General features: G+C 35.2%; 1 protein-coding gene across 1 annotated transcript in view; it reads right to left on the minus strand.

Annotated features, from left to right (window-relative positions):
• Positions 1–3,208: 3,208 nt before the first annotated feature.
• LOC138171308 (glutamate decarboxylase 1-like) overlaps positions 3,209–20,479 on the minus strand; it is a 43,406-nt gene continuing 26,135 nt past the window's right edge. The window contains exons 12-15 of the mRNA XM_069100764.1: positions 18,904–19,053; positions 9,042–9,149; positions 7,925–8,014; positions 3,209–3,382 (exon numbers count right to left, since the gene is read on the minus strand). Coding sequence (XP_068956865.1) covers positions 3,209–3,382; positions 7,925–8,014; positions 9,042–9,149; positions 18,904–19,053 — 522 coding nt within the window. The remainder of the gene's footprint in view (positions 3,383–7,924; positions 8,015–9,041; positions 9,150–18,903; positions 19,054–20,479) is intronic.

The raw sequence follows: 20,479 nt of genomic DNA on the forward strand, positions 1-20,479 counted from the left end.
CCTTCTCAATGTATTTGCCCTTTGGAATGCCCATATTTTAGAAATTTATATCATCCACATATATCCTAGCTCCATAATCTTTAACTTTGAAATTCTTCTTTCTGATGATAACTTATCCTCCCATCTCCATCTGCCTTATTCTTCCTAGATAGTCCTTGTCACACTCGCTAGTGCCTCTAATCCTACCCACTTCTAATTCCATCACCCCAGATCTGACCTCAATGGTTAACCAGTTTTATTGTATACTATTCTAGGATGATTTCTCATCTTATTTTCTTACTATTCCCTTCTTGCCAAACTCCAACTCTGGTCAGCTCTACCATCCATTTATGATTAGTATTTGGCAGCTGTTTAGCAATGCTGGAAAAGTCATGCCATATGGCTCACCCAGTCAGTAATAAATTTGTGTTATCTGGTAGCAGCTGGACTTGTGATTTCAACATGCTGGTGTATCAACATGTTGGTGTGGAAACTACCTCTGCCAATGCAGAAAGGTGATTCATCTGCAACTTACATCCCATAAGAGTTTCCTAGAATTCCCATAATATAATGCTAGATCTCTGATCCTTTTATTTGACTCTAGGTTAAAACACAAAGCTCTCTTTTTGGCATTTAACACCATCCACAACATGTATTCCATATAGTTTTTCCAATTTATTTAATTTGACTTAGATATTAATTTGGCAGTCATTTACACAGCTTCAAATGCAAATCTGAGTTTCTGAGTTTAGCTGCTTATTTGCAGGGATTTTCAAGACACAGACCTGATTAGCAATCTGATGAAATTTATGGTAAGTTTTTTTTTCTTCCCCAGGGCCTCAATTCTGGTGAGGGGGTTGGGGCCCAGGCTTATCCTACTTCATTCTTTTCTTTTATTTCTCTGGACTTTACCACCAAGCTCCCTCACTGGCACTCATTTTCAGTTCCTTTTCATATATTGTCCTCCCCTATTAGAATGTGAGCTCCTTTAGGGAAGACACTATCTTTCTTTTTGCTTATTTTTGTATGCTTAGGGTTTAGTATGGAACCTAGCACATGCCTGCCTCACTCTTTTTATAGACCATTGAAACTGACTAATTAGCTGAGCCCCAAATTCAGCACTCCATTTCTTGCCTCAATGTCTTTGTATAGCATGCCCCAAACCTGGTACATACTTGTTCATCTCTAATTCTTACTCCCTAGCTTCATTCAAGGCTCTTCTCAAGAGCTACCTTCTACATATGTTCTTTTGTGATCTCTTCTCCTCTAAGAAAATATCACAGGTGAGTATAGCTAGAGGGTACTTTTTCACAACCAAGCTATAGGCAACAATTAGATCAACATTTTTCTCCTATTAATTTCTTTTTTTTTCTGTTCCTCATCATTTGAGTGACAAAACTACATTGTTTTCTTGTAAGCCCATTCAGAATCTGAGGTAACAAATGATTTACCTTTAAAGATTCTCCTACTGTAGATTTTGCAGATGTAAGAAATATCTAGTTAAAAAATAATTTCAGCATCCTAAGAACAAAATTAATGTGCAAGTGACAAGTTGTAATCATTGAAAGGAGGGGAAAGAAGTGCAGTAGTGCATAAAAAGCAATTTTATTGAAAGTGGTTTGGTTGAGCCAAACGTTAACATTCAGATGGAGGATTAGAAAAATGATCCTAAATAAATCCATTTCTTTCAGGATACAAAAGACTCATTCCAATTTGATATAGTATGCAACTTTATGGAATTATTTTGAAAAATAGAATAATTAATAAATAATTGATCCAGTTATTCGAGAAAGCAAAAATGAATGTATTATATATTTTATTTGTTTTATCTGTTATGGAGGCATAAAATGCTACAAAATGTACAAATATCCTCAACTCAAAGTTTGTATAAGCAATAATGATAGTAAGTAAATCCTTGCTAGTACCTAGCATGTGCCAGGCTAAGTGCTAGGGAAGCAAAAAAGAAAATAAAAACAAAAAAAGCAAAAATAGTTCCTGTCCTCAAGGAACTAATAATTTAATTAGTTGACCCAAAGTTTAATGAGTTAAACTAGTGCTTTTAATGTTTGACAAAATATTGTGAAACTTAACATTTTTACATTCAAGCAGATTTCTTGTTATCTGGTGATATAGTATGTATATATATATATGTATATATATATATATATTCCAGAATTCTAATTAAAATTTATTTTTGTTCTTTTAGACTTTGCTAATAGCATTTATGTCAATGTATCCACCTATTTCAATTGCTCAATACAAATGAAATAATATTAATCCAAATGAACATAAAGCAAAATGGCAAAAGTAATGAATGAACAGGTTGTATTATTAATCTTAGGTATTAAAATTTGATATCTAAATAATTTGCTATATTTTTTATAAATTTTGTTTTTAAGGACAATTATTAGCTTTGAATTACTAAACAATCTTAAAAATATAGTTCTTCATAGCATTCTACTTTATGTAGTGTTGCAGTGAGGAAGGGGAAAAGAAGAAGTAGAAGAATAATGAAATAACAATGAGAAATTTAAAATCGCGTGTGTGGGTATACAGAATGGTGATGCTTACATAATAAAAAGAGTAAGAAATGGGAAATAAGCAGTTAGCAGGTACAGTGGATAGATCATTGAACGTGGAGTCAAAAAGACCCAAGTTCAAATCCTGCTTCAGACACTGGCTAGTTGTGTGCCTCTGGGTAATGTTCTTAACTTCTACAAGGCTCAGTTTCCTTATCTGTAAAATGGGATTAGGAATAATGCCTACATCACCAGGTTATTGAAAACATGAGATAATATTTGTAAAGTACTTTGCAAATCTTTAGTTGCTATGAAAATATTGACTAGTTATTAAAATGCAACAATTTTCCCTATTCTAGTCCTTGTACTCTTCTTCAAAAATATGGAATATTTGATAAATCATAGGAGGAAAGAGAAATATTCTATAAATCTTGCATTGACAGAAGAAATTAAGAAAAGGTGGTAATGCAGAAGAAATGTCTTTAACAATTACAAAATATGAATATACAAAATAGAACTTGACCTCCATATTATCTAGTAGTAGTGATAGTATTCCTACTGGTCAGATTTTCACTTCATTATGTCATCCAGATATGGCAAACAAAGCAAAACAAAAATTAGTTGAGGCAATTGAAAGGTTAAAAAGAAAGGCTTCTAATAAGACTCTCCTATTCATAAAGGCAGTCATTTTCACAAGTGTAAGTACAGCATCATAAAGCATTCCCAAGTCTTTCAATTTCATCAATAAGAAAATCAACATCTGATTGTTTGGTAGCAGGGTTAGAGAAGACCATTCGAAAAAAATTGACTTTCTCTCCGAGTGGTTGATAACTGACCATGATTGTGCCTTCTTCCATCATCAGTGCTTTAATCTTGGGTGCAATCTGTGTACAACATACAAATAGAAAAAAATTCTTTTTTTTTAACAATTGAACACCATTTTCTTTCACTCTGGATGTTTAAAATTCTGCATTTAAGCATGAGGGAAACTATGAAAACTACAAGCTATCAAGCATATTTTAAAGGAAGAGGTATTTCACTCAACAGACGGAGGAAGAAAGCTGTGATCTAAACTCATAGTGTTTGCATCTTTATGTCCATAATCCACCATTGTGAACTTCTGTAGGAAGATTAAAAACAGTTAGGATGCATCAAAATAAAATGTGTCACACTTAGGCTGTAAAAGATTTTATGTATTTGGCAAATAAAATAACTAAAACACCTGGAAAATGGTTAAAATAAAATATTGTATGGCATGTTTGAATTTCTAACAGATAATAATATTAGATTTTAGTGCTTATTTTATTGCAACATGGCAACCTCATTTATACCGCAATATGAACAGATTTATTTAAAAAGTTTACTTTTTGAAATAGTAAAGTATTTTATCTATCCATGTAAATATAAAGGGCAACAAGATTTCCTTTGGATAGTTTCTTAGAACAGCACCATACACGTTAAAGTTAGGGCCCCACGCAGATAACGTTGGGGCAAGAAGTGTCACTGTCATAGGGGAAATTTAGAAGGAAAACTTCAGTTCACATAAAGAAACATTTCATTACTACAATTTCTATGCATTTTCTCATTCATGAAACATCACAGGGCAGCTAGTTATTTGATTTGCCACATATACCTTGCCTCAAGGGCCATTCTAGATAAGCAGATAAATTAACTAGTAGTTTTTTTTAATCCAATATCCAACTTTCACTCAAATCCACCATGATTTTAAAATGGCTACAAAACAGGAGGCAGAATAATTGGAGAAATGTAGTCAGAGGGCCACTAATATGGACTATCCAAATAACTTATTTCAAGGCACTTGATGCCCAGGAACCTCAGTTTCCTCAATAGTAAAATAAATTTGATGAAACATATGGCCTCTGAGGTATCTTCCATGTATTGACCTAAGTTTTCAAAAGAATTATGAGTTTAACTGAATAAAGAAGGGAAATTGAGTGGTAGGGATATTACAAATTGACCTCAGTGATTTTCCCTTCATCATAAGAAGTGGCAAGGGGGTGGCCAGGTAGCACAGTGAGTAAGAGCACTGGCCCCAGAGTTGGGATGACCTGGGATCAAATTTAGGCTCAGACACTTAGCACCCACCCAGAAACACCTGGCCATGTAACCTTGAGCAAGTTACTTGACCCCAATTGCTTAGGGGTGGCCAGGTGGCTCAGTGAGTAAGAGCACTGGCCCCAGAGTTGGGATGACTCCGGATCGAATCTGAGCTCTAATACTTAGCACCACACCCAGAAATAACTGGCCATGTAACCTGAAGCAAGTTACTTAACCCCAATTGCTTTAAAAAAAAAAGTGGCAAGAAAGACATTGTCAATAATATTAACAAGTAAAAAGATAGCTAAGTAGCAAGACTGCAAGACAATAAATAGGCAAGGAGAATAGTATATTATTGCTTCTAAGGTAGCCCCCTCCCCCCCACACATAGACACACACACAAAAGAAGAAAAAGGCTTTCAGTTCATTGAAAGATTGTGGAGTATTTATGGAAAAACTTGAAAGGAAGAAAAAAAAGACACAGGGGAGGGTTTCTCTGCACGAGTGGAAGGAAGACACTGACAATTGAAATCCTGGTTCCAATAAAATTTCAATTTACAAGCTTCTTTAAAATTTGTCTTATGCCTTTGTCCCATTCCATTAAGAATGAAAGTTTCTTGAGATCAGGGACCATTTTCTTTGTATTTTTTCTTTTAATAACATTTTATTTTTTCCCAATTACATATCCAGATAATTTTTAGCATTCAATTTTTCAAGATTTTGAGTTCCAAATTTTTATCCTCCTCCTTCCCCTTCCCTCTTTAGAAAATGATAGGCAAATTCATATCGGTTCTACATGTGCTGACATATAAGACATACTTCCATGTTAGTCACAGTTGTGAAAGAAACAGATCAAAAAGGAAGAAAAACAACAAAAAAAAGGATAAAGTAAGTGAAAAAATATGCTTCCATCCACATTGAGAGTCCATCAGCTTTGTATCTAGATATGGATAGCATTTTCCTTAAAGAGTCCTTTATACTTTTCTTGGATCATTGTCTTACTAAGAAGAACTGAGCCATTCAGAGAAGATCATCACATGATGTTGTTGATATTGTGTATGATGTTTTCCTGGTTCTTCTCATTTCATTTTGCATTAGTTTTGACAAGTCTTTCCAGGTTTTTCTGAAACCTACCTGTTCATTATTTCTTATTGCATAGTAGTATTCAATTTCATTTATATATCACAACTGGTTTAGTCATTCTCCAGTTAATGGGCAGTGACTCAGTTTCAATATTCTGCCACCATGAAAATGGTTGCTATAAATATATTTGCACCTGTAGGTCCTTTTTCCATTTTTATGATCTCTTTGGGAAACAAGTAATGGCATTGCTGGATCAAAGAATATGCACAATTTGGCTGTACTTTGGGCATAGCTCCAAATTGCTCTACAGAATGGTTGGATCACTTTACAACTCCAGCAACAATGCATTAATGTCCCAATTTTCCCACATCCTCTCCAATATTTATCATTTTCTTTTTCCATTGCACAGCCAATCTGATAAGTATGATGTAGTACCTCAGAGTTGTTTCTATTTGAATTTCTCTAATTAATAGTGATTTAGAGCACTTCATATGCCTATAGATAGCTTTAATTTCTTCATCTGAGAACTGTCTGTTCATATCATTTGACCACTTATCAATTGGGGAATGGCTTGTATTTTTATAAATTTGACTCAGTTCTCTATATATTTGAGAAAAGAGGCCTGTAGCAGAGACACTAGCTGTAAAGATTGTTTTCCAGCTTTCTGCTTTCCTTCTAATCTTGGTTCCATTAGTTTTCTTTGTGCAAAAGCCTTTTAGATGAATATAAGCAAAAGTAATTGTTTTACATTTTGTAAATTTCTCTATCTCTTGTTTTGGCATCAATTATTACTTTCTCCATAGATTTGACAGGTAGACTCTTTTAGGATTGATATTACTTCATTGTCTATGACAACTTTCAGTAGGATATAGTTTCCTTCCTTATTTCTTTTAATTACTTCTGTTTTTGTTTTTGCTTTTTCTGAGATCAAGATTTCTACCCCTTCTTTTTATACTTTAGCTGAAGCATGATAGATTCTGCTCCAGTCCCTTAACTTTGCTCTGTGTGTCTCTACTTCAAGTGTGATTCTTGTAAACAACATATTGTAGTATTCTGATTTTTGCTCCACTCTATTACCTGCTTCCATTTTATGGGAGAGTTCACCCTATTCACATTCACAGTGATTAATAATTGTGTATTTCCCTCCATCCTATTTTTCCTTCTGTTTGTCCTCTCTCTTCTTTCACCCTTTCCCTCCTCCCTCCTCACCAGTGTTTTGCTTCTGTCTACCAACTCCCCTTATCTCCTCTCTTCTGTGAGTTCCTCCTCCACTTTGCTTAATTTCCTCTATTCCTACTTCCCTATAGTATAAGAAAGATTTTTAAATATTTAACTGTGTATATTTTTCCCTCTTTGATCCAATACTGATGAGATCAACATTCAAGCAATGCCCAACACCTACCCTCCAAACGTTTTGTACACTGTGATAGATTTTTTGCATCTTTTCACATGGAATAATTTACCCCATTCTACCTTTCCCTTCCTTCTGCATCCAGTGTACTCCTCTTTCTCATCACTCACTTATTTTCATGTCATTTCCTCAAATTCAACTTGTACCCATACTCTGTGTATGTGTGTGTGTGTACATTCTTTCTAACTGTAATACTAGTGGTACAGTTTTTAAGGATGAAAAGTATCATCTTTCCATGTAAGAATGTAAACAGTTTACCTCTAATGAATTGCTTGTCTTTTCTTTTCCCTTTTCCAACTTTTGGGCTTCTCTTGGATCTTGATATTGCATTCTGGGTATTCAGTTTAAGATGTCCAAATGCCATTGGTTGAATAAGACTGTACCTCAGAAGTTATTATTTCTAAGAGTATTTAGGGATTAACTTATTAGAGTTTGAAACTGAACTGATTCTTCTTTTTTTTTTTTGCTTTGTAGAGGGCAGTTGGGATTAAGTGACTTGCCCAAGGTCACAGAGTTAGTAAGTGTTAAGTGTCCAAGGCTGGATTTGAACTAAGATCCTCCTGACTCCAGGGCCAGAGCTCTGTTCACTGTGCCACTTAGCCACCCCTGAACTAAGGTTCTTGAAGGCACAGGTGAGAGCTGGGTAACAAGTGGACCCCAGAGATGGAGGAGGAACCCTGAAAAAGTCTTGGTAAGCCCACATACCAGAGGTGCGCTAGTCCTATTGAACACCTTATAAACTGACACATAGTAAATGTATAAAAGTATAAATACAGGACTGAGATCTCATTAACACTACTTTCTAAACACAGGAGCAAACTAGGCATGTAATCTAAAAAACAGCATTAAAAACCAAACAAAAATGAAAACTGACCTTTTGAAGCTCTTGTTGCCTCTCATACTCATTTGAGATACTTTTAAGTCTTGGTGGGATATACCAGAAACAAACATTAGTGAGTTCAGGCTTGAAAGTAAGGGTAAAATATGAATAATGAAATAAAAATTTGTTAAAGTTCTTCTAGATTTTAGACATCTTAACAGTTTTAAAGTTGATAATTGTTTTTAGAAAAGGCCAACTGAATTCTTCTAATTTCTAAGAATAATAGCTTACATTCAAAATAGCACTTTAAAAATTGAAAATGTTTTATAAAAATTAAATCATTTAGTATATAAAATTCTTCATTTTTAGTACTCTTTTAAAAACTGGTGATGAACAGGGAAAAACTGGAGCTATCATATGCTTGGCCAGAGAGACCCAATAATTTTAGTTTTAAAAATACAACTCTTTCTGGTATGTCTACTATTCATTTTTAACTATATTTCTTTCATGAATAACTTTCACAGTCAATGAAAGAAGGATGATAGAATTGACTGTGAAGAATGACTAGATAACTTCACCAAACAGTGTTCCTAATTTTTTCATTTATTTCGGTTACAGAAATATTACATGACCTCATTTACTACTCAGAATGTCCATTTTTTCATGCTATCCAGAAAAAAAACAAAACAAATAACATTTTTACAACATAAGGGAAATAGAAAACATTAGATTATTCTGGATTTCATATCAGAAAAAAAATATTGTAGCAATTTTCATAGGATAAGTAATTACAGTAGAATACAAAAAATACAAATACAGTTTTAAGCTTATTTTTGAAACTTGGTCCATTAAGAAATACCACTTCAGTTCCAACAACTTTTGCATTTAGGAGAACTTAGCTAAACTAAAAATCCACATCATATAAATCCACTTTAATTACATGGGAAAACAAGAAATAGGGTAGATTAGGAGAAAACAGAACAAAACATTTTTCTTTGGCTTTATAGGGTCATCATAATCTCTCTCTTAAAAAAAGAAAGAAAGTAGAGAAGAGAAAAAGGGGCAGGATTTAGATAGGAGAGAAGAGAAGATGGAGGTCAATAAAAAATAAGACGAAGAAAAGAAAAAGGGGAGGGCAGGGAAGGGAAGGGAAAACAGTTTAAGAACTTACTTCCCCATCAAATACAAGCTCGAAATTTCCTTTTTTCTTCAGAATCTTGTAAAGATAAATTGCCAGATCCATAAATGTGTTTATCTGAACTTCAAAGCCAGAAGTGCCCTGTAATGAATACTGACTCAATTTAATTGTCATTCCCAAAATCTCATCTGTTATACATGGTATTTAATTTATAAAGCTCTATAGAACTCTGTCTTGAATACATGATAAATTTAAATTCTTAAACAGAAATATTTCACAAAACAGGGCCTGTCTATGTATGTGCCAAAGTAAGATCCACACACATTTAATAGAACAAAAGCCCATTTAAGTCTCTGAACCTTTGTTTTCTTAATTGACATAAAGGAATAAGACAAAAAGACCTCCTAAGTCATATTAGTTATAATGAGATAATCATTACTCTACATAAAGTGAATAAAATCCAAAAATAAACAAATGGCCATCAATAGGAAAAACAAAGGCTATAGAAGAAAACTCTACATTTTCTGTCATAATTGAGTTATTCTTTTTGTTACATTTAATTGTTTTGCTGTGGCAGGAAATTTTGGCAATGAGAAATTCTGATGCATTTCTTGTTTCTGGGATTTCTGAAGGTCATTTGTGAAATGTTTAGTTGGAGAACATTTTCTCCAAACTGTTCCCTCTCCTGCCTTGAGTTCATTCAGTTCCTGAAAATATAAACTAAGGTCACTATGTTCTATGTAGTAATAGCAATTTAAAAAAAAAAATCTCTTTTCAAGCTCCCCACTCTACTGCCTCCCCAACCTCTTCAGCTGAGGAATTCACTTCACTTCATGTTTTATCTTAAAACGTTGAATTCTCAAAAAAAAATATAACTTCCTCTTTTCCCATCTTCTTCACATTAGTCAGACATCTTCCCCATTATCATCTTTATTATTCCTATTTTTAACGATGGCATAACAATTCTTTTAGGGAAGGCAAACCTTTCAACATTCACATGTAATATTTCACACTTTTAAGTTCTATAGAAGCTTACCCTAATTTTTCTCTAAACATTAATCTTTTCCTGACTACTAGAAGTTTCCCCTTTGTCTACAAACAAACCCATATTTTCCCTTCCTTAAAAAACCTTTACTTGATCTATCCTCCCTTACCTACCATCCTATGTTTTTCCTCTTTCTTCTTTTCAAATAAACTCCTTAAGAAGTTTATACTAATTGCTTCCTCTTCCTGTAATCTCATTCTAAATTTCTGGTGGTCTGGCTTTCAAACTGATCATTCAGCTGACATTTCCCTTTCCAAAGTTGCAAATCATCTTTTAATTGACAAATCCAAAAGTCTTTTCTCAATTTTCATTCTTCCTGAAATTTCTATTGCCTTGGGTACCATAGATCTCCTTTTGGACAACCTCTAGGTTTTCAAAATACTGCTTTCTCCTGGTTCCCCTATCTGTCTGAGGCTCTTTCTCAATGTCCTTCACTTCATCTAAGCTATGGCCAATGAGCCTTGGTATTCCCAAAACTCTGTCTATGGCCCTCTTCTATTTTCCCATTACACAGGAATCTGTCAACCTGCTTTTTAAAAATAGGTTGACAATTCTATTTTACTATAATTGCTTCCCTTTTGAAAACATATGTATTTTATTTTATGTCTATAAGGAGATGAAGGGAAAGAATAAGCAAGTATATTGTCTTTACTATGTGTCAGTGTATGAGGTATTCAGGAAGTAATATTAGCACCTCTGCTGTGTGGGCTTACAGGCTGTGTGGGTTGTGTGACCTTTTCAGGGTTGTTCATCCATCTCTGGTGTCCACCTGTCACCCAGTTCTCACTGGTGGCTCCAAGACTCTTACTACAGTTTCAAACTCTAATAAATTAGTCCCTAAGTCCTCTTAGAGACAATAACTTCTGAAGTACAATATCACTCAAATGATGGCCTTGGACATCTTACACTGAATATCCAGAATGCATCTCAAATTCAGCAAATCCAAAAGCAGCATTCATTTTCTTTCTCCAATAATCCACTTCACTTCCAAATAGTTTTATGACCAGCAAGGACACCATTATTCTTCCTGTCACCTAATTTCTCAGTCTTAGTATCGTCCTTGACTCCTCATTCTCATTCACTCTATATATACAATTTGTTGTGAAATCTTGTCATTTGTATATTCACTACATCTCTTATATGTCCCTTCCTCACATTCGACTAAACTAGTGCAGCTTCCTCACGTGAACTATTACAATAGCCTACTAGTTGATGTCACTAAATCAATTCACTTGACAATCCAATCCATTCACTCACTTACCAAAGATTTTCCTGAAGTGCAGATCTGAACTATCACCCCCTACCAAGGTCCCGGTACCCACCTCACCACCACCATTTTCTCCAGGCTCAAATATCAAATATTGTTTGACTTTTAAAGCTCTTCACAACCTGGCCCTTTCATATCTTTCTAGTCATTTAAACTTTACTCTCCTCTATATATTCTACAATCCCTATACACTGGTCTGTTTGTCTTCCCATACACAAAACACACGATGTCTTCTTACTACCATTCCTCTGGCTTTCTCTTACACTTGGAATATTCTATCCTTACTTCTACCTCTTACTTTCCCTCACTTCCTTCAATACTCAATTCAAATCTCCTTTTCTAGGAAGTTTTTCCCATCCTCACCTTCAGGGCCTAGACTCTTCTTTCTTCTGAGATTATCTTCTTTCTACTCTGCATATATCTTGTATATCAAATTGTTTGCACACTGTCTCCCCTATTAGAATGGGAGCTCGTTAATGGCATGGAACATGTTTTTGTCTTTCTTTGTATCTACAGTGCTTTACGCAGTACCTGATCACAGAGCAAGTTTAATAAATGCTTGCTGATTGATTTTGCAAAGTTTAATTTATCCTACTTAACTCTATCCCACCTAAGTGCTTTTGATTCAGGTGAAAGAAGTCAAATACTAAATGGTTGTAATTTATTTTTCTTTCAGATGCCCACATTGCAGGTGTCATGAACTCGAACTCGCCACTTACAGGCATTAATGTCTCTGTGACACCTCCCTCTGCACCTTGTGGCCCTTCTCAAGATAGAATAGATGATGTTCTATTATATATAGTGCTACAGGAGGGGCACTAGAATACAGTCTCCTTTTATACTCAGATCTCATCTCTGACATATTCTGGCTCTGTGACTCCTGGCAAGTTACATAACATCTTAGTGGCCCTTCCCCCCTCTAAGGAAATATCTAAAAGATGGTGTAAATTTGAAATAGTAGAAGATTTCTTCTCACTATGTAGTTCTTTATTCTGCTGAAACACAGATTCCATACCTAACCTTCTCCTTGAAATAATCTAAAACTTAGGAGAAAAACACACTGTTATTCAAATAGCATTATAATTGTTTGAAATGACTATGTCATGCAATACACATACATATACATGTGTGTGATATGTAAGCTATAGAAAAACTGAAACCAGAATAGGCATGGGATTTCACAAAGAAATTTTACTTTAAATAAAGAGCTTTAAGATTTTATTGTATAAGTTTTTGAAGCATAGATTGCTATTACAAAATCTGAAAGATTTTACATTTCCTTCAGAAATTCTAGTTTAGTTCTTTATAACTTATTTTAAGTCTCACATTATTCTACTACTTTTAATATCCCAGAAAAGTAGAATCTGAACATATAATATTGACTTCATAGGGAATAAGTTGTTAAATTAATGCAATTGGATCCTTGGGAGGGTGGAGAAAAGATAGTGGAGTAGAAACAGGACTTTCCCATGGCTCCAGCTTCCACCTCCTCCATTACATGTAAACAAATTTTGGAGCTACAGAACCCACAAAGTGACAGAGAGATAAAAATCTTCTACTGAAGGCAACCTGGAAGGGCATCAGGAAGTGTCTATCACATTGATCTGGGTGCTTTGACCTGCTTGGATCTGGATTATGGTCTTGGGTGGAGGTCCTAAGGTGTGTGCCCAGGTGCCAGAGTATGTGAGGGCTGCAGAGAGGGTGTCCTCCTAATTACTCCTATAGCTGCAAAAAGCCCAGTGATTTGGGACAAATCTCTCTCCATTCTGAAAGCAGAGTTCTACCATGGTAAAGAGTTCAAAAGTTAAGTAATTGACTGGTAATATGAGCAAAAAGAGGAAATGCAATCCTACAATAGATTCCTTTTTTTTGGGGGGGGGGGAGGATCAAAGCATGGAAAGAGATGAAGACAGTGAAGACAGAACACCTACATCAAAAACTCCCAAGAAAAATATGAATTGATTACAAGCCATGGAGGAGCTCAAGAAGGATTTTGAAACCCAAGTGAGAGAAGTGGAGGAAAAATTGAGAAAAGAAATGAGAATGATGCAAGAAAATCAAGAAAAGTGAGTCAACAGCCTGACTGAAGAAAATAACACCTTAAAAAACAGACTAGCTCAAATAGCAAAAGAGGTTCAAAAAGGCAATGAGAAGAATGTCTTAAAAAGCTGATTTTGTCAGATGGAAAAGGAATTTCAAAAACTCACTGATGAGAATAATTCCTTCAAAATTCGATTGGAGAAAATGGAAGCTAATGCCTTTATTAGAAATCAAGATATTATAAAATAGATGCAAAAAAATGAAAGAATAGAAGGCAATGTGGAATATTTCATTGGAGAAACCACTGACCTGGAAAATAGATCTAGGAGAGATAATTTAAATATTATTGGACTCCCTGAAAGCCATGATCAAAAAAAGAGACTAGACACCATCTTTCAAGAAATTAACAAGCAAAATTTCCCTGATATTCTAGAACCAGAGGGCAAAACAGAAATGGTAAGCATTCACCTATCGCCTCTTGATAAAGATCCCCAAAAGAAAACTCCTAGGAATATTATATCCAAATTCCAGAGTTCCCAGGTTAAGGAGAAAATACTGCAAGCAGTCAGAAACAAACAATTTTAATATTGTAGAAACACAATCAGGATAACACAAGACCTTGCAGCTTCTACACTAAGGGATTGAAGGGCTTGGAATATGATATTCTGGAGGTCAAAGGATCTAGGATTAAAACCAGGAATCACCTACCCAGAAAAACTGAGTATAATTCTTCAGAGGAAAATATGGCCATTCAATTAAATAGAGAATTTTGAAGCATTCTTGATGATAAAACCAGAGCTGAATAGAAAATTTGACTTTCAAATACAAGAAGCAAGAGAAGCATAAGTAGGTAAACAGGGAAAAGAAATCACAAGGAACTTATTAAAGTTGAAATATTTATATTACTACATGGAAAAATTATAATTGTAACTCATAAGACATTTCTCAGTGTGAGAACAGCTGAAGGGAATATATAAATATACACACATACATACATGTATATGTATATATACACAGAGATACACATATGTATATATGTGCATATATTCATACATGCATATATGTATGTATAGGAAGGTATAGGTATATAAATATATATGTGAGGGTGTGTATGTACATGTATACATAGACAGAGGGCACAGGACAAGTTGAATATGAAGGGATGATATCTAAAAAATATTATTAAGAGGTGAGAGAGTAATGTATTGGGAGAAGGAGAAAGGGAGAGACAGATTAGAGTAAATTATCTCATATAAATGAGGCAAGAGAAAACTGTTACAATGGAGGGGAAGAGCAGGAAGGTAAAAAGGTAACAGGACAACTTTACTCATTGAATTTGGCTTAAGGAGGGAATAACATACACACTCAATCTGATATCTTACGCTACAGGAAAATTGAGGGGAAGGGAATAAAAGGGAGGTGATAGAAGGCAGTGCAGTTTGGGGGAGAGGGTAGTTAGAAGCAAACACTTTTGGAAAGGGACAGGGTCAAAGGAAAAAATAGAATAAGTGAGGGGCAGGATAGGATGGAGGGAAATATAGTTAGCCTTTCACAATATACCTACTATGGAAATGTTTTGTGTAACTATACATGTACAAATTATATTGAATTGCTTATCTTCCTAGTGGGGGTGGGTAAGGAGGGAAGAAGGGGAAAAAATCTGGAACTCAAAGTTTTAAAAACAAATGTGTAAAAAAATTAATGCATTTGTCAAAATGTAAATGGATTAATTATGTGCTAAGAAGGCTCAGAAGATCTCCCATGATGAATATCTTAAAGTCTAGGAACATCCTAAACAACTCCAGGAAATATTGAACTATAAAATGGGACTATCCCTTGTATTTATTTAGGATTTCCATTTCTTTTTCTCCAGTTCATTTTAACTAATTTATAACCTTCTGAAGTTCCTTCAACCTTTGGTATACATATGCAAGGAGACATTGGGGCTTTTCACTGGTAAAGAATGCAGTACAGAAACAGGGCTTCTCCACCCCATTCCCCACAGCAATATGGACAGATACTCAACATAAAGGCAGCTATAGAGCAAGAGGGTAGAAGGTAGGGAACATTCCAGCTTCACTTTTATTTTTGATCAACTTTATGATAATTCAAGAACATAAGAATGAATTAATAAATGGATAAATTTATTTTACAATATTTATGTGATTACTGTGTTATGTACCAGGGATCCTTTGCAAAAGCAAAGGCAGTCACTGTTTCAAAGAATCTTGTCTTCTATGGGAGAAGACAACATAAAAACTTGAAAGGATAGTGGGGAACTTGGGATCATGAAGTTATTTGGATAGTGAATGGAGTCGTAGGAGAGCAAATTGATATACCTCCTTAAGAAATAATGGCAGAGAGGCAGCTAGGTGGGACAATGAATAGAGCAACTGCCCTGGAGTCAAGAGGACCTGAGTTCAAATCTGACCTCATACACAAAAGAAAAACTAGAAATGTGACCTTGGACAAGTAACTTAACCTCAATTGCCATGACTTCCCCTCTCCAAAAAGAAAAAAAAGGAAAGAAATAATGGCAGAATTGAACTCAACTTGGTTCATTGTTCCAGGGCTAGGGAGGGCATGGCATGTAGAGGTAAATGCTCCTTGGCAATGAGGTCAGTGAGGAGTAAAGACATTAGGAGTGAAATAAAGCACGGTGTCTGGAGTTTTATTGAAAACTAGTTTGGGTGTTTTTACTTTTGTAACCTTAACTTCTACATAGCTCTTTTCCCCCCATTAGACACATAAAGTTTGGCATACAGGAAAACTCTAAATGATTCAATAACAGTTGATTAACCAATAAACATTTATTAAATATCTACTATGTACCAGACACTGTACTGAATGGGAGGATACAAAGAAAAAAACAGAAAGAAAGCATTTTCTCAAGGAGTACACATTCTAATGGCAGAGACAGCATTGAAATTGCTGTGTATGTTATATATCTAGAATAGATGGAAGGTAATTTTAGAAAGAAGGGACTAGAACCCAGAAAGATTAGAGTAAATCCCTAATAAAAGGTAAGATTTGAGTTGAATCTTGAAAAAAGTTAGAAGGAAGAGGTTAGGAGGAAGAGCATTACAGGTAACAGATATAACCTGTACATAGGTACAGAGTCTGGATATGGAGTGTTGTATTCTAGGAACTCCCAGAAGGCAATTGTAGCTGGATGGTATAGTGAAGGAAAGTAAAGTGTAGGAAGGCTGAAATGGTATGGAAGAGCCAGCATATAAAAGAAAATGATAAAGAGATGACTTTATACCTGATCCTGGAAATGGTAATGAGGTACTTGAGTTTATAGTGAAGTGGGTAAGAGGTGAAAAACATGTCACATGGTAACTGAGTGAAAGATGGATTGGAGTGGTGAGTTATAATTAATTTTGAACCTTAAATCAAACAGTTGTCTCAGATTGAAAACTCATTTACCATAAGACATGGCTAACCAAAAAGAATAGACTTCCTATAGGCCTGTAGCATTGTGGCTCACTTTTTTTAGCTACCTTGGTAGAAAGGGTTTTCTCTTCACCACACTTTAGTAGATGAGAGTGAAAAAGGCATTAAATGGGCCTTAAAACTAAAGTATTTGATGGTATAGAGTAATTAGGTGGGGGAAAAAGGGGATATTTAACAGAGTAATATGATACCACCATGTGCTGTATAGCTGTAACAGTAATGAGATTTGAAGTTCCTTTTGTATTGCTAAACTAAGAGGTACTTAGCACCTAGTTCAGATTAAGCCTCTGTTAAAGCAAAAGAAGGTATGAACTCCTGTCTCCTCTTGCTGATGTAACAGGAAGAGGCTGAACAAATACTGTCTATAAGGAAAAACGCAGAGAGGGAGAGTCAGATCCTAAGATCTTCTTGGAGCAAACTTCACGGAGGCAGAAGCTGCTGCTGCCAAGGAGGCTGAAGAGGAAAGGCTCCCCAGGCTGGAGAGAATGATTTTTATTTGGAGAACCTGCATGAAGTGACTTTGATTCTGGGAATCAGCTGAAACTTCTGATGAGTCCAAGGTCCAGCCGGAGCTGCTAAGGATTTCTGAGAGCCAAACAGAGCTGAGAGCCAGTCAGAGTTGCCAAGGAGGCTGCTGAGGATTTCCAAGGGCCAGTCAGAGCTGCTGGAGGCATGACTGTGATGCTGGTCTTTGAATGAACCTGTTGGTGGCTTTATTAATCCTTGTCTTTCCAGGAACAGAGACTGTAATGGATTTGAGATGGACTGGATGCTGTGAGCTCCAATGTGAAGCAGGAACTGCACAGAGAGCTGAACAAGGACCTGGGAGCTGTGTGCCTTTGGACCCAGGTGACAGTTGGGTGAATTTAGGTAGGATCTGGGACCATGGAAGGGGATCCAGGGAATCCACTGAGAATCTGAGAAACCACCCTGAGTCAAGCTGAAAGAAGACTTTACTTGGATACTTTGTACTGGCCAAGAAATTGTAAATTTACTAGTGACCTAATGGTGGAGGGTCTGTGTATTTTCTGATGATTGAATAGTGAATGATGAAGGATAATTGATTGACTAAATGATCGAACTTAGTGATTGATGGCTGAATAAGTGACTGATTGAGTTAACTTAGTGTGCCCCATGAGTGGAGAATTTTGACTATTGTACTTTGTGTCCCTTGAGGAGGCAAACCTCCCTAAGGATGATTGAATGATTAAGATGATTTAATGATTGAGTTACTAAATGATTGTTCTTTGTTAAAAACTTTGTGACCACTGTAGTGGAAACTATGTGGCCATTTTCTGTGAAAGGTTTTTGTGAATGTTGTATTTTGATTATCTGTGATAAGTTATAATATTATGAATGCTGTACCTTGATTTTTGTGAATGTTTTGTTCTGATTTGTTATTGAATAAATAGAGTGTTCACTACAGTATGTAATTAGAATCTTAAAAGCTGTTCACAGTAGCATTTTCCTGGAAAGCTTCTTGGGCTTGGCTTTACAATAGCATGCCCAGCAAAGATGGCATCATCAGTATATATTAGCAGAGAACAGTGTGGTAGAATTACCAGGGAATATTGATTGTCCTGCAAAATCAGAAGTATGAGCTTCCCTGGTCATATATCTGTCCTTTCTATACTTCCTACTGTGTGTGTTCTCCACATATGTTCTCTGGCTATATTGTTCCTGTCATGTTCCTTGAATGTCTCTCACGTGCATGTTCTTTGGATATACTTGTCCTCTGATAACATGCCCTACTCTACTGGTAATATGGGAAGTAATGGTAGAGTGTATCCAATATGTACATGGAAAAATCTTTAGTTTTCATTTTGTTAACTATACTATTTAATGGAGTATCATTTGCTTAATTGAATGTTTCTTTTGACTGGCTAGTAAAAGTAAAAACATTACAGTTAGTTCATGAATATTGGTTTGTTTAGATGTCAATCCATGGAGCTCCTTTTTTTTCAGAATATATATATATTCTGGAAGTCTACAAGTGAGGGTGGTGTCCAAGAAGTTATGATAAACTGACATAACCATTTTCCCCCAAATAACTCAAAGGCCAAGTAACATAAATAGTGAAATCCTACCTTTGCTTTCCACATTAACCAGAGTTTGAAGATATCAACATGTCGGCCACATTGAATTGTCTTGTCTCCAGTGTCATAGCCTACATCATAGTGTTTATCAGGCTGGAACAGATACTCAGCACACATCTGGTTACATGATTCAAGGAGACCCTGGAAAAAGAATTATATATTTACTGAATGAATTATAACTATATTAAAATTCTTTGTTTTCTATTGATTTAATATTTACATTTAGTTGTCCAATATTTCAATAAACTCAGTTTCTGTAGTCTGAGTATTTCCACTGGTAGAGATCATTAAAAATGTTTACCTTCATAGATAAATATAAAAACATACTGTTGATCCTCACTATTTACATTTTCCATATTTGTACATTTGCTTGAAACCTATTTATAACACTGATATCAATACTTGAGGAACTTTTCCAATTATTAATGGACATGCACAATATGGAAAAAAAAGAGTCATTCAACATGCATGTTCCCAGCTGAGGTCAAACAAGGTAAACTCTACTTCCTTGTTTTAGCTCTCACATTATAAACAAATGTTCTTTTCCCATTCTATTTAGTGTACTTTTTTCATGTTTTAGATTTGTGTGTGTGTGATTTTGTTGTTTAAAGTATCCTCCAAAGGTAGTGCTAAAGTTCTGTCTAGTGCTCCTAAATAGCAGAAGGCTGTGGTGTGCCTTATGGATAAATTAGTTGTTAGATAACTTTTCTGTTACATAAATTTCATTCTGATATGAGTTATAATGTTGTTGGCCCTGAATTCATTATTAATGAAGTAACAATGCCATATATCCAAAAAAGGAGAGGAAATTTTCTGATCTGCATAAAGTGAATTCTGTGATCAGAGGCTTTCATGAACCTAACCCAGCAATTCCATTAGAATCAATGGTTCAAAATTCATTAATTCAGTGTCCATGGCGACTTCACATAATATAAATACTGCAAATGAAAAGAATCAATTGTATATGCATAGCAATTTCACAAAGCAGTGAGCATTAATAACTGGAATAATTGGAGTGGATTTTTGGAGAAGGTAGTATCTGAGATGCACTTCAAGTCATTTTAAGATGCAAAGGTACTTTCAAGAAATCAGGGGAGTATCATCCAAGGCAAAGGCACAGGTGGGTAATGTAATTCTCTCAAAATCCTCCATAGAGGACAAAACCAGCATGCTGGAACTTTCCTCTAGATCTTTTCCCTCTTCGTGGGTAATCAGGCAGACCTTGAACTCTCTATGTACCATCCCTTGCTCTTGATAATAACTGATGGACCCCCTTTCTTTCCTGATCACAATTGTTATCCCTAATATCTATAGAACCCTGGGCAAGTCACTTAACCTCACAGGTTTAGCCCACTTTTGAACACTATTCAATGTAGAGAAGGTGACATCTTGCATTTGTATAGAATTTACTCACCAGGAAGTACCCTATGTCAATGAAATCACAGGTCTAGTCCTATTCCCAGTCCATCTCCATAATGTCATCTTTAGTGAATACTTACATAATACCAGTAAATATGTAATTTATATAATTTTTACTTTGGAATTCAAAGCAATCTAATTCAGATAG

The sequence above is a fragment of the Petaurus breviceps genome, unplaced genomic scaffold (genome assembly GCF_028583685.1).
Source record: "Petaurus breviceps papuanus isolate PSGF00001 unplaced genomic scaffold, PetGlider_PUasm1.0 42, whole genome shotgun sequence".
Classification (NCBI taxonomy): domain Eukaryota; kingdom Metazoa; phylum Chordata; class Mammalia; order Diprotodontia; family Petauridae; genus Petaurus; species Petaurus breviceps.